The 15,151-nt window shown below is 35.0% G+C and overlaps 1 protein-coding gene across 1 annotated transcript in view; it reads right to left on the reverse strand.

Moving 5' to 3' along the window:
- Positions 1-15,151, reverse strand: part of ANO3 (anoctamin 3) — a 144,608-nt gene that overhangs the window by 11,539 nt on the left and 117,918 nt on the right. The window contains exons 15-21 of the mRNA XM_014889820.2: positions 11,506-11,588; positions 10,448-10,588; positions 9,928-10,092; positions 8,625-8,661; positions 6,685-6,796; positions 2,805-2,862; positions 1,283-1,380 (exon numbers count right to left, since the gene is read on the reverse strand). Of these exons, the coding sequence (XP_014745306.1) occupies positions 1,283-1,380; positions 2,805-2,862; positions 6,685-6,796; positions 8,625-8,661; positions 9,928-10,092; positions 10,448-10,588; positions 11,506-11,588 (694 nt within the window). The remainder of the gene's footprint in view (positions 1-1,282; positions 1,381-2,804; positions 2,863-6,684; positions 6,797-8,624; positions 8,662-9,927; positions 10,093-10,447; positions 10,589-11,505; positions 11,589-15,151) is intronic.

Genomic DNA, 15,151 nt, shown 5'->3' on the forward strand with positions numbered 1-15,151 from the left:
GCAAAGCACTTACAAAAGATCTCAAAATTCCGCATTAAAATTTTAATTATGTCTTTAATGTAGCCTGTTCCGCATTGTACAAATAAGCTTTTCAGAATATGGAACATGCTTGCATAGACTTTTTTTTTTAGTAAGATTTATGTGAATGACCAAATGAAAAAAGAACAAGAAAAAAGAATCACGCATAGCAAGAGAACTAAAAAGTAAATAATGCTTTATCTTCAGTCCTGTAAAAGACAAACCAATTCAGTGGAACTTAGTAAGAACACCATACTAAAGTAAACTGTATAGTAGAATACATATATTTTTGAACAAACCTAAAGATCTAGATGCCCTACAGAATATTTCTTTTCTAAAGCAGGAAAAAGCATTTAAAAAGGTGTTGCTGAATGCTGAAGGTGGAAGTATTTAAGACATCATAAAGCTGTGCAGAGATCTTTTCACACAGTAGTTATAAATATTGAGGAGATAGGCTCATGAATTGAACTGTAATTTAAATGAAAAATATTATCCAGTACTGACACATGGACCAACTAAAGACTACTATTTGTTTCTAGATATTATGGGAAAGAGACAAAAGATGGGAAATAACTTCCTTGTAAGCATTTTTATAAAAAGGCTGCTCTTTTTTCTCAGGCTAATTTAGTGTTTGGCTCTTGATCTTTCTTGTTACTGAAAGACAAACTGTTGCCTATGTTGTAAACAATGGTTTTGTCAAACCAAAACATTTCTTTTTGTAACAGAATATAAGCACGCTCTAAAATAAATTTTAGACAAAGTTAACATCCTGCTTGGCTGAGAAGACAGGAAGCCTGGCAGTTCAAGTAGGTTTCTCAATTTCAAAAATCCTCATTCCACAACATACAGTACATAGTCCTCTGTTTCCAAACAACTGCAATTGCATGTTGTGAGCAAAATCCTGTCTAACATATTTTCAAGGTTAAGACTTCAATTAGATCAGTATTTGACGATCAACATTTTACTGGAAACGTTCTTAAAGATTCAAGAGAAGTGTAAGACTCTTAGCTTATTAGTCATTTCCGAGGCTGAACAGCTCTGTATTATGGAAAACGAAATCATAACAAACAATTTAGATGCTTAACATACCCTGAGAAGCTTTATCTTAGAGCAGAAGTTAATGCTTTCCTTGAGAATAAAGTGACAATATGTGAGGTGCAATGAGTGAAAACCTTCTCCAAACATATAACTGTTTCTCCCTATCACTGAATCATGGTAACATGGATTTACTATTTTTAAAATGAACTTTAACATCTGTACTTACGGATAGCCTAGTTCCATGAAGTTGTTCCACATCTGTTTTAAAACCATAATAACTCCCATTTGTAAGCACAGATCTATCAAACAGCCACTAGGATGACACTGAAATGAATTGGAAGAGATCAACAGCTAAAATCAGATAATTCCTTTATTTTTATCTGTTCAGAGCATAAATAAAAAATTTGTGTTGAAAAACACTAATCTCCATCAGCAGAAATATTAAAAGAAATGTTAAAAAAATAAATAGCAACAGACTTCAGCTGAACAACCTTTAGACATATTGTTAGATATTAGATCATATTGCCTAATTTAAAGGTACATGTGCTAGATGCAAGATAAATGATATAGACCATTTCACTTAGACCAATAAGTACTTACTCATTTGCAAAAAAATATTTCACTTGCAATAATCTAAGTCTAAAGAGACATTTACTAGCAGAAATTCTAGTACTAGTATGTTAATTATATATATATGTATATGTACTGCCATATAAAAATATAAAAATGTTAAGTAATTACAGAACCATTTTTTCAATTAATGGACTACAAAGTTATGATATTTTACTTTGTGGCTACCAAATTTCCATAAAAGAAATCTGGTTTTCAGAGAAAAGAGGAAACTTACTGGTGAGTTGCAATTCTGATATTCAAGTTAAATTTTGAAGTATTATTTTTCTTCTTTTAGAATTCTATAGAATTATAGATTAGTTTGGGTTGGAAAGGACCCCTTAAGATGATCTAGTCCAAACTCCTGCAATAAGTATGGCCATTTTCAACTAGGTGAGTCCTATCCAACCTGACTTTGAATGTTTCCAGGGATAAGACATCCATCACCTCTCTAAGTAACCTGTCCCAGTGTTTCACAACAACAACAACAACAATAATAATAATAATAATATCTCTTCCTTACACCTGGTCTGAATCTAGCTTTTCAGTTAAAAATCATTTACTATTGCCCTGTCTCAACAGGCTCTACTAAAAGTTTGTCCCCTTCTTTCTTATAAGCACTTTTAAGTACTGAAAGGCAGTAGTATTTTCTCCTTGGAGCCCTCTCTTCTCCAAGCTGAATATCTTCAACTCAACCTGTCTTCATAGGAGAGATGCTCCAGCACTCTAACTCAGTTTGTGATCCTCAGCTGGACCTACTCCAAGAGATCCATGGTTTTTTTTGTGCTAACAAATTTATAAAGCTGATTTAAAAGGCTTTACATTTATGTCCTCTATCCAAAAATTCAAAAAATCCACTAGGAGATTCCAATCTCATAGGACTCATAGTGTTTGTGAGGTATGGGACTATTAATGATGGCTTTTCCCTAAGACAGAGGCAGAAAGAACTTGTGTGTCTTGGGCAGAGTCACTCAGCACACTGGAGAACACAGAAGGAAAAACCCATCTCCTGTATCCTATCCTTTGCTATAAATAAGAGTTTAGTATTTGCTTAGAATAATAAAATCTTTAAACTGGGCTTCAGTAATTTCCTTTTTAGTCATGAAAATATCACAGGAACACAAAACAGGATTGTTTACCTCTTCCAGCCTCCATCTGTTAAAAAGCTTGTTGTACTTTCCTGGGCGGCCAGCAAATCTGGAAAATAAGATTTCTTTTTTTCAGTGGACATTCTAGGAACACCCTGTATCAGTAGTTGTTTCATAACATCCATGGAATTCAGGAAATATCAACAGAATAAATCACACAGGCTTAAATCTGGTGTCCGTAGGATATGGAAGTTGCAGAATGCAAACAAAGACCATCATTTTGCAAGTGATCCTAAACTTTTATTATGTCCTGAATAAAAATCCTAGCTTCAGAGATTTTAGATATTCAAACTCTAATCTACTTCCAGATAAGCAAGCCATTGCAATTAACAGGAATTAACTGCAGCACAGGGGTCTGCTTGCACATGTGAAGTGTACAGTTGATGTTTAAACAAATCCCAGTTCTTGACAACCTCAATGGAAGTCATAAAAGAGAGTAAGAATCCCATGTCTGGCCCTATTGGATACAGGAGAGAGAAAGACACAGAAAAATTTTGATACTGTATCTCAAATACACCACTGAATGCAATAGATTATCACCAACAGTCTTTACTAGGCCTTTTTGTTTCTTTGCTTGTTTTTGTTAGTTTTTTCCAAACAATCTTGAACTGAAATTATACTATAAAACTTTATAGAAGACACCCTGAAATATTCTGTAGTTTCTGTAGGAATGGTAAGTGTGACCATAACAAAACTGAACTGAAGATGAAGCAAGGCTACATCAGTGTTGTATTTCATGCTCTAACCTAAAGATACACACAAAAAAATGGAGCCAGGATTTCTGCTTCCTACTCTTGTATAAGATTTGCCAGACAATATTTACTACTTACAGAAACACATTCTTGAAAATCAAACTCAAGGGGAATTGCTGGAGTTAGTAAGTTAGTATTTCTCTATAAACTCAATTTTTAAAGCTCAAGTTTAGTTTCCATATTTGATTTCAAAACCATTGCAGGAATTCTGTATTACAGAATGATTTTGTGATTCATATTTTATTATTTAACCTGAATTCTTTCAACATTCCAAGTAAATTTTACAAAACCTCCAAACATACACCTGAGTCAAATGTATAAAGATTATTAGTTAAGCTGTAAATTTAACATTCCTTTATTTTCATTTTTTATTAATTCTCTATTCTCTCAGCAGGTCTCCTACAACCTGGCCCTGTGCTGTCTCATAGTTTTAAGTATTTTTCAGAGTTCCAAGAAAATCATCTGAGATTCATTGAAAGTCTCTTCTAAATTGCTAGTCTTATACTTTTCCCCAGTTGTTATTACAGAGTTACTCCAGCAGCCTACCATGTTCAAAGCATCTCTGTCCTGAGGAAGAATTTCAAAAACACAAGCTGCTAAAGGAGTTTAATTTCTTCCTCACCCTGAAATGTTTCATTGTAGCCTTTGACTCTTAAGAGTCTTGTTTTTTGAAAAAAAGATGGCAAGGAGTTCTCTTCCAATTAGAATTTAAGCAGTGACCAGGCCTCAATTCTATCTAGAAGGGAAATTGTGTAAACCTAGGTGTTTTCTGCATCAAAATCTCCAGTCGTTTTAACCTGGCAGTTTAACTCTATCAATATGACAGCTGAAGCTAATTTTAAGGTGAATTCAATGTTCATTATCCAGAAATAATAATCTAATTCCTCATTAAATCAATGCTTGTCATCTGTTTGCAGACTCTGGGGTGATAACATAGTGTTTTAAAGATTAATAATTATCTAATTTTATAAATGTATATCTATAATTTAAAATACTGTTAATTGTTGTATCTAAATTATCCCTGATTAAAGGTTTCTAGTTTTACTACATATATTGTTGAAAAAAATAATTTAGAGCAAAGAATTTGTTTGTATTTTTACCAGTGAATTCCTGATGTAAAAAACCACTAATCATTCTATAAATAAAAGGCAGACACACAGACGTGAATTGCACAAGACGTGATCCAATTTACATCTGATGTCTCGTGTTTTATCTGCAAAAGATCGTGAACTTTGAGTTTTTAAGTGTAAAAATCAGTAGTATTATAAAATTTTTTGTTAAATAATAGCTAAAGAAAAATATATGGTTCAATTATATGTTATACTTATGCTTTTGCTTTGTTTCCAGTAGTATAAATTTTCCAATTAACCAACTTAAAGTAAATGCTTAAGTAACTTTAGTTCCTGTATTAAGTTTAAATACTATATATGTCCAACACAACCCCAAAAAAACTCTTTTTCACTTGTTTAGTTATCCTTGTAGTTATATTGTTAATGCAAATCTGTGTGTGCTTTGCCATAATAGCCACTTGTTACTGAATAAAGAAAGTAAAGTTTTACTCTGATAACCAAGTGAAAAAAGCAAGGCTGGCCAAAACCCTACTAAAACAGTCAAAGGCAAGACTAAGTTGGCCTCTGTGTTTGCCACCAAAAAAAGTTTTAGTTCTGCTAGATACAAAATGGTATGTGTTGAGCAGTAGGAACACATGCCATGCCAAACCTTAATAACAAAAATAGCCTTCTCTGCTACCAGAGGGCCATCCAGGAAGAGAAAATAGGCCAAGTAGCCAGCAGGTGTTATGAGTCACAGAATGGTTGAAATTGGATGGTTTGTTTGATGGATGGAATTTAACATCATGGGTGAAAAGTTTTTGAAAATGAGTTTATACATTTCAGTCATCATAATACTGGTGCTAATCATGGTACCTTGTTTCCTCCAATGCATTTGACAAATGATTAAAGAAGTTATTAAGGGAATCTATATGGCTCAAAAGAGGAGGGGGAGATGTTGGAGTCAGTAAGTCAGGAGTCTCTCTGAATTCTTCAGAGAGAAATCAGAGTGTAAGGATTGAATTAAAACCTTTCAATGGATTGAAGTATGTTAAGCCACTCACATATAAAGCAGAGGTGTAAGTTTAAGTTTTAGAATAAGCAAGCAAGTAAGTACAATGAGTTTTAAATACTTTTAGGGAGTAAAAGGTCTCAGATGCCAGAGTAGAAGTGCAAGTTCTAGTGAAGGTTAAAAAACATAGTTTTAAATACTAGAGTTTCCACGAAAGCTACAGGAACATAATTTTAGACATAATAAAACTATAGTAAGAATACAGCTTACATTTTTCAGATAGAACAAGACAGACCATATGTGTAGTTTACATGTAACTTGGCGTACTAAAAAACTAAAATTCTAGTAAGTTAAGAAGTAGTGATTCAAGTTTGTGTCTTAGCTGGTTAAAAAATTTCTGTGTAAGAACATGCATTGAAGAGTGCTAGTGCTTTTTGCCATTTGTTTTTTGTTCCTGCTCTCTCCCTGCCATCATCAAACCCAAGAAGAAAATAGGAGCTGCAGCAACAACATCGGCTTCCCAGCACCTTGACAAAAGCAGCTTCTACTTCTAATTGAAACTTTACAGCAAAGTTTTAACGTGGGCTTTAACGCTTGTAACTTCTGCCTTTAAAATTAACGTGCTTCTGCAATAAACAACTTTATAGCAACTACTAACTGCTTAGCTCACTAGAGAAGACAACCCAACAAATGGTGCCTAAAGCACCAGAGGGACTAAATAAGAAAAGCCTATTAACACAGGGCTAAATACAGACTCACATCTAGGAAGTAGATGCATTTTCAGAAGTTCTGAGTTCTTATTTAGTAGGAAAGTCATGTACAACACCCCCATAAAAACGTAGAATTTTCACTCTCTATTTTCATGAGCAAACATTTAAAAGGTCCAACCCTTCCATACATTTAGAAATATTTAGTGTTTTAATTATGCCCAGAAACAGCTCATGCCTAAACCTTACAGTTCAAACTGTCACTGTATTTTCTTCAAACCTATAAAATTAGTGAAGACTTTGAGTTCTGTGCAAGTTTTCTTTTACGTGCAGTTGGCAAAGATAGTTTACCTGCCAAGAAAAAAGGCGATGTAGAAGATAGAGCTGTTCAAGTTGACAAACTGGAAGAGGAACATTTTCAAGGCAAAGCTGTTTTCCCACTCAGATTCTGTTCTAGGGTGCTCTTCAGAAAGACACAATACACATTATATAAACAAAAGTGAAATTGAATTATGTGTAAGTTTGCTCACAAATCGATCAACACTAACAAAACAAATGACGGTTTTAAGTCATGGTGCTCCATCATGTTGCAATTGATTTCTTTTCATTGCCCCAGCTCAGACTATGTTGTTTCTATGTGGAAACAGAAGATAGAAGTCCCTTGGTTCAGCATAAATCATAATACTATGGGAAGGTACCTGTTTCACTTCCATGAAAAAATCTGGAAACCAGTGTGGATTTTTTATCTTAAGATTAAAGGTATCTTGATTCAAAGGAAAAAACTCAACACAAAAAAACCCTACAAAACCCAACCAAACAACAAAACCCCAAAACAAACAAACAAAACCCAAATCAACCAACCAAACCAACCCAACCCCTCAAAAAATCTGAAAGCACTTGGAATCAGTACCGCAATAGGTGGGGGGGTGCCAAGAGAAGCAGAGGTGAAAGAGTCAACTAAAAGCCAGTCGATTTCTCATCCAAGCTTCTCGCCTTCTAAATACTTCTGTAAAACCATTACTTCATCCTCAAGACTTCCCTTTCACAATGCTTGTGAGTGCCAAACAGTTTATATCAAACTTGGAATATAGTACATTGGTAAAGGTATTAAAGCACATGAGTTGTAAAGCATATGTAAACCTAAACTGCCTGGATTTGTCAGTTAAAATTTGTACTACTTAACTGCGCTGGTCTAATGATGACTAAATTTGGATAGAAATGTACAGGATACTAGTTTAACATACAGACAGTCATTCCCAGAAGGGTGTCCTTTTCTGATGTAAAACACCTTAGCAAGAAGAATGAGCTACCTATCAGAAACATCTAATGCTCCATTATGTTTAATCCAAGAGACCTTTTTTGAAAAAAATTCTTCCATGTATTTTGGGAAAAACTGCTTATACACTTAAACAATTACTTTCTTTCTCATTCTATGAACTGTAACAATACAAAATATTTTAAAGGGAATATAAATAAGTTTTATATGAAAAAATACTTTAAAAATATTTTAATAATTTGAGTAAGTTGACTATAAAGTCTGAATTTTTCTAATCTGTTCTACTGCCTGTTACCTGAAGCACTATAACGTTTGAGCACCTTGTTTAATACTTTAACCGAAAGAGGGAGCTGTGGAATTTAAGCAGCCAGCTGGCATTTAATCAAGATAAGATCACTTGCATTTTCTGACATGGGTGAAAAGCGAGCATGTAAAAGGAAACACTAAACAGTAACATATTGACACAGCCAGAGATCTTAAATTCTGTCTTTTCTTTCTTGTCTTCTATAAGCTAGGAATCTCTGTCTGTGATTGAATCATGACTAGAGGCTTCAGTATAAAATTTTAATGCTACAGAACTGGAGTTACTTTAAAATTCATTATTTCACATTTTTATTTGGGACAATTTAATTTTATCTTAACCCATCTTTTCCATCTGAAAAATCAATAAAAAATTAATAAAAAATAAACCAAACATTTGGGGGAAACGGAAAAACCTTTTAGTATGCTAAGAAAGAGTATGTTTTGACTTTTGCTCCAAAATAAGACTACTGTTTTTCAATGTATACTATGAAACATTAAAAGCAGAAGAGTAAATTCCTTAGTTTCACTTTATTTCCTCAATGAAATAATAATTTATTTTCTTTCTGTGATATTTCTCACTTGCTTAGGGAAATGCCAGAAATGTACTTCATAGATGAAGTTTTCAAAACACTTCTTTAAAGATTAACAACGAAGTATACTATAAAGGTATATGCCACAGCCAGAAAGAACCATACCATTAGTAAAGACATACCTAAGTCTGTCAGGAGATAGGCAACCTTTTCATACACCTAAAACAGAAATGAAATGGTGTAAGTATAAGACATCCTGGCTGTTGTGATGACAAATCTAGAATGAAAACAATCATCAAAAGCTTGTATCTGGACAGATAAAGGAGAGAAATGCTGAAACTATGTAATGTGTATAGTTTGCTATGAAGACTTCGTTGAATTCCTCCAGTCCCATTCTCTTTATCCATGTAAATGCATATAAGCAAGTATAAATGTACATTAAATATACAATAAAGATAAAAACAAATAGATCAAGAGAAATAATCAAATATCAACGGTTTTCTTAATCAACAGTTAGATGCTTATCCTTTAATTTCAAGAACATACTTAAGCTAAAAGTAGGCAAAAAGCCGTGACAGAGTACAGTTTTCTTTTTCATGAATATGGATATTGGTTGAGGATATCAGCCTTGTACTGAAAACGTATCTCTCTATATATTGACTTTTTCTAGTCTTTATTTTAACTGACACTTAGCTCCAGGCAGTTGCCAAGTCTAAAATATATTTCCTTGAGTATACTATAAATAGGAAGTTACTTTTGATAGCTTTCTTGTTCACTTGAATATATGTTTTATGATGTGGAGTGATCATATATAATAACAGAAATAATTACAGGACTCTGATTGGAAGAATTATTTCTTATGGCAGTGAGTGCAATTCCATAAGAGAATTAAAAGTCAATGTTGGCTGTGTTATTATTTCTTTTTATCTGTTTGTGGTTGCATGGGAACAGAAAGATGATAAATAATAATGCAGACGAAAGGACAGAGTTTCTGTCCATGTAATGGTATAAGAGCAAATTATTAAACCTGTGCAGTTACATGACAGAAAAAACACCAAAATCAATTATCATAGTGATTCTAGGACTGTGCAACTGATGTCACAGCTGCAGTCTAGTAAGAAAGGGAAGAATCCAAAGTCCTTAATCAAAAACAACCTAGAAACCAAATTCTCAGTCAAGAAAATAACTTAGTTCCAATTAGAGATCTATTGCAAAAGGTAGTATTAAAGAAATACAAATGTAAAAAGCAGCAATCTGTACCCCTGTAACTTGGTAACATAAGCAAAGATGCAGTGACAAATTAAGTAGGAATTAGAGAAAAACATTAATAAATATTGTATCAGAGGAGAAAAATCCACTGCAATACTAGCTTCAGAAACTGCTACATGAATAAGCATGTACATTTCTAATACATGGTTAACTCAGTAAGCCTCTAAAAATTACTCTTTTAAATTAATTGCTCCTTTAAAAGAACAGAAGACTTACAACATTGAGTGACATGATGATCATAAAATTGATACAGACTCCAGTGCCAGATGTTGCAAACTGCCAATACTTCTTGATGAAATACCACTTGAAAGAAGCAAACTGCTCCATGGCTACCAGTCGATATACCACAACTGCAAACACTGCAGTAAGGACCAGTGAAATCTACAGGTATGTATTTATGAGCAGAGGTATTAGAACAAAATAAATCACATCTGCAATAATATCCACTGAAATAATAAAACAAGCGTTTTCAAGATTGATATTTGTTTTAGAAAGCAGAATTTGAGAGAAAAAAAAACTATAACAGTTAAAACTTTTCTTTACTGTTCTTATACAATATAACTATATTCCATCTTGTGAAACAAAGATATTCTTGAACAAGCAGCAAGACAGACAATCAGTTTTGCCTATATTATGTAAATCCACTAATCGCAGTGAATGCACTCATGCTGAGTTACTATTTATATCAGAGTAAGATGAATTACAAAACAGTAATTCTAATATTATTAAACATCACCATGAAGAATATTCCTGAGACAGACACCATCAGTCGACTGAGCTTATCAGGGAAAGGCTGAAAAGGTTCAGGTTTTCCTGTGATGGGATTTACTCTTTCCACTTGGGAATACTTAGCTTCAAACTGGGGACGCAGCTCTTCCTGGAATGACAAGGTGGATTCCATTTGTTGTATTACTTTCTTCTTTCAAGAATCAGACATACATGTGCTATAAAGTAGAACATTATACTGATACGAATGACTTTTTACAGTGCTTCAACTCAAATACCTAAATAATTTGCTCTTCTGAAAATCCTTGGAAGCAGTGCCAGAGACGAGCAAAGAACAGAAACCACAGGAGCCTTCCCCACTATGTGAGGGTGTAACAAAAGAATCATGGGTCATATTGCTGACTTAGCCACTAGACTCTGCAAAAACTGATAAAAACCGATAAATTAAGGCCAGTTAAGATGGTGCTTTTTGTGTTATGAGAGCATTTATTAGAAGCCACCAGCTTCTATCTATACATTCATGGAAAGCTGTAAAACAAGTGAGGTCAATCGACTTAAACAGCAATTAAATCACAAATATAGATAAATTATTATTAGTGATTTATGGAATAACAAAGTTTTATTATTGCTGATGCTTACAGTAGAATGTTCAAGGATAAGCTATGCCACTCTGCAGAATACAAAATCTAGTTTCTGTCTTCTTGCTTGTCTTGGTCATATTTTTAGGCAGAGCAGGAATTTCCAGAACAAGAAACCATGGAACTGAAAGGCATCAATGCTGACATCAGAAGTAGCTCCTGTCCTCTGTACAGGAAGTATTTCCACTCATTTTTTCCAAAGATACTTCTAATAAATGTAGAATTATATTTGGAATTATAATGTTAGTTGCAAAAGGCAAAGTATCATTGTACAATCTGAAGCACACCTTTGTATTCTGCAACTAGTACTATAAATACAAATATGATCTGAATGACAAACTCAGATGACTGACATACAATATGGATTGATATTGAGGCTTCACCCATGCTGACAGCAAGGCTTTACAAGTTTACTTCTGTTTTTTCTTACCTCTTCATCTTCCCAGTCTATGAGGTCCCAATCATAAGTTAATACAGCTCTCCGCCTTTTCCAAAACTCCAGAAAGACTGTTGCTGTGGAAAATAACTGTACTTTAATTACAGGGGGAAAAAAAGGACCATGCAGATCTTAAGAAAATCAGCAATGTAACATTTATCACTAGCCACTTTCTGACAGTTTTCCCCATAGAATCTGAAAACTCTAAGTAGCTTCAGGATAATCCTTGTTGAATTTGAAACACTATTTGACTATGTTTATCTAAGAATCATATTTTTGTTGTCTGCAGTATCTGTACAGAGATAGGTACCTGTCAATTTGAGACACTGCCATTCCTTTAAATTCATAATTTTGCTTTTATTTTTTATTCAAAACAAAAAAATCTTCTCTTGAAGAAACAAGAATACACATACACAATTATATCTATTAATAAAGAGCTAAGAGCTATCTCATTTTATCCAGTTCAAATAAGACAACCTCACTTCTTTCCCTGCTATACCAGTTTTATACTGCAATGGTTTTGCTACTAGAATAATTCTTTAGACAATTATTTCTAATCTAGGTGTGAGACCATAATCAGATACTCCATGTACTTAGGGGTTTTGATAAGATAATTACAACTAATAACAGGATGGTCTCATACTCCTACCTTTATCCATATTTCTGTACTATGTTTAATATTTTTCTGGGTTTCTAAACATACTTGGTACATAATTAGTTATAATAATTAGTTATATATATCTGTATCTACATAAACATACATGACTTATCTATTAATATATAAAAGCACAGCAACTAGAAGTTAGCAGAAGTTCACCACACCACTACCCATAAATAATGGCTTGTTGAATGAAAGGAACTTGTCCGTGAGTATTATTTCTAGGTAGCATGTTCTTTTATCCTTTGAAGCATGGATCTACAGATGTAAATTTCAGATGCTCTTCACAAGAACAGCACCCAGCTCTCCATTTAAGCAGTAGTAGAGTTTGTACTTGAGTAATCTGAGGTGAAATAACCTTTTCTCACTGACATAGGTAGTGTTACGAAAACCAATAATAGGTTCTAGTACTATACGAATAACAATAAATTGTATCTTTTATATTACATATGTGCATGAAGAATTTGAAAATGCTTGGATAAACAAAATCTTCAATCTATGAAGCAGGTGAGGCCAAATCATTAAGTATACTTGTCAACTGAAGTACCTTTTCCAGACCCACCTGAGGTCTTAAAAAAGCTGCAATGTTCTCTTTCCCACAGTAGAATAGAATTAATAGAATTCAAGGTAATTTTGCTGTGCTACAGGGCTACTGAGAAAATAGCTAAGGTATATAAAAAGCCTTGCATTTTGAAGAAAAGCAATTCACTTCTACTGTGCTGTAAAGTTCTAGTCCAAATAACAGAAAAAAAAAAAAGAATTTTGAAATTCAAGCAGATGTCCAATTCTCTAGAAAGCCTGGATCCTTCCCAAAGTATTCTTCCTAAAGCCTGACTTTATTTCACTGCATCACACTGCTGGAAAACATACCAGTTTAAAAATGTTCAATATAACTTTAGCCAAGTGTGTTCACCTTTGCCCCAAGGGAAGGAAACTGAAGCTTCTTTCCAGGACATTGTTTCTCTAGGTGAGGCCTGATGGGCTTAGCATTTCAATAGACTGAGAATAGCCCCAAAAAGATACAGGCCATGGATGGAACATCAACAGAACAGCAGTGGCCATCTACAAACATCTAGCCCAGACTCTGCTCTGGAGAGGCAGACTGATAAGAAAGAAAGGAATGAAGATCTAATTAACACCAGAAGTGAGGAAATCAAGATCCAATAGGAGACCAAATATTAAGAACTATGAAACTTGGGATCAGTGAACACTGACCCAATCTGTTTCTATGTGTTTTGACTGTATAAAAGATCTGAAAAATCTAGTAGAAACTATGTGTCATCGAATTATTCTCTCTCCACAACCGGGCTATGTGAGATTACTTCTGTAGTACATCCCGGCCAGAAATAAAGATGACTGTCTAACATTAAAATGTTGAAGGGCTTTTGTTTTTCACGCAGTTTTGGTGACAACACTACTAATATCACCTGTAGTGGTTTAACACAGCTTGCTTTTTAGTTAAGGAGAAAATCCATAAACTAGGGAAGTGATTCCCTGAAAGGACTGCGGCAGCTTCCTTCGGACATGACAAAATCAAACAGCTGGTTAGTTCCGAATATTAATTGAATATTAAATCACTTAAGAAAGCTGAAAATATCTCTGCGAAATCACATTTAGAAACTAACAAAGCCCGAGAAAAACTCTTGCTTCTGGCCTCTAGACAGGTAAACAGGAGCCTGGCACGACAGACACGTCTGGGCTGCGACTCTGCCGCGCCGAGTTCCAACCACGGCCGATGGGCCAGGCGGCCTCCGCTTGGCACCGAGCCGAGCCGAGCCTTGCCGAGCCGAGCCTTGCCGAGCCGAGCCCTGCCGCGAGAATCGTGCAGCCACACGCAGAGGCGGCTCAGAAAAGCAATCCCGCAGCGAGAATTCAATCAGCCAGAGCGGCCGCCGCCATTTAGGCCCAGCCCCTGAGATCCTGGCGCAGCCCCCCAAGCGGAGCTGGACAATACTACACTACTACACTACAATCCCTCCGGCTGACACCCGGCACAGATCACAGAACAATACTACACTACAATCCCTCCGGCTGACACCCGGCACAGATCACAGAACAATACTACACTACAATCCCTCCGGCTGACACCCGGCACAGATCACAGAACAATACTACACTACAATCCCTCCGGCTGACACCCGGCACAGATCAAAGAACCAGCAGCAGGGCCCAGGCGAGATGTTAAGTCTTTCAGTACACAGATGTAACTTACAACTGATCAATCCTCTCTTGAAAAAGAGAAATGGAAAGGGTGAAGATGTGTAAAGAAAACAACATGGAGACACCGAGGTCAGTGAAAAAAAAGTCAAATCCCAAACAGGAGGAGAATGAAGAGATGCCTTAACCTTGGGCTGAAATTCTCTTGTAAGGCTATGGTGAAGATATAATTGATACATCATACTCTTTTCCCTGTAATTCATGAAATGCATTTGGGGGGTTGTAATGTTCAAAAGCAAATGTTGAAGTAACTATGATCTAATGAGAAGCTTGAACAGAGAGAGAGATGGGAGAAATAAAAAAAACAGGGGTAGAAGAAGAAGACCTCTGTTCCCAGAGACAAAGATGATCCCAGAGACAGATGAAAATAACTTTTGCTTTTATAGTAGAACAGCTCATACTTAAAATTGCACCCCAATAAGCTGAGATAACCCATGGTGGTAGCTGGAGGAAGACTACCAAACCATGAGAGGCACTTCACGATTGCAGATTTCTGGGTGGCTGCTATTCGTGAAAATTAAAACCACAAAAACCCCTGTTTCTTGTCTCCATAGCATGACAGGAGAAACTCCTCTCCCTAAGTGAAATGAAGAAAATATTTATTTTAAAGTGGTAAACTGACTGAAAATACCAGGTTTTGTCTCTTTACATTGTCAGTGTGAAAGCAAAGAAGAAGTGGGGGGAAGAGAAGTGTTCTAAAAGTTTATTCTGATTCTTATTATTCTTCCTTCAGTTCTGTGAATAAAGCTTTCTTTATACCCTTTA

The sequence above is a fragment of the Sturnus vulgaris genome, chromosome 18 (assembly GCF_052056855.1).
Source record: "Sturnus vulgaris isolate bStuVul1 chromosome 18, bStuVul1.hap1, whole genome shotgun sequence".
NCBI lineage: Eukaryota > Metazoa > Chordata > Aves > Passeriformes > Sturnidae > Sturnus > Sturnus vulgaris.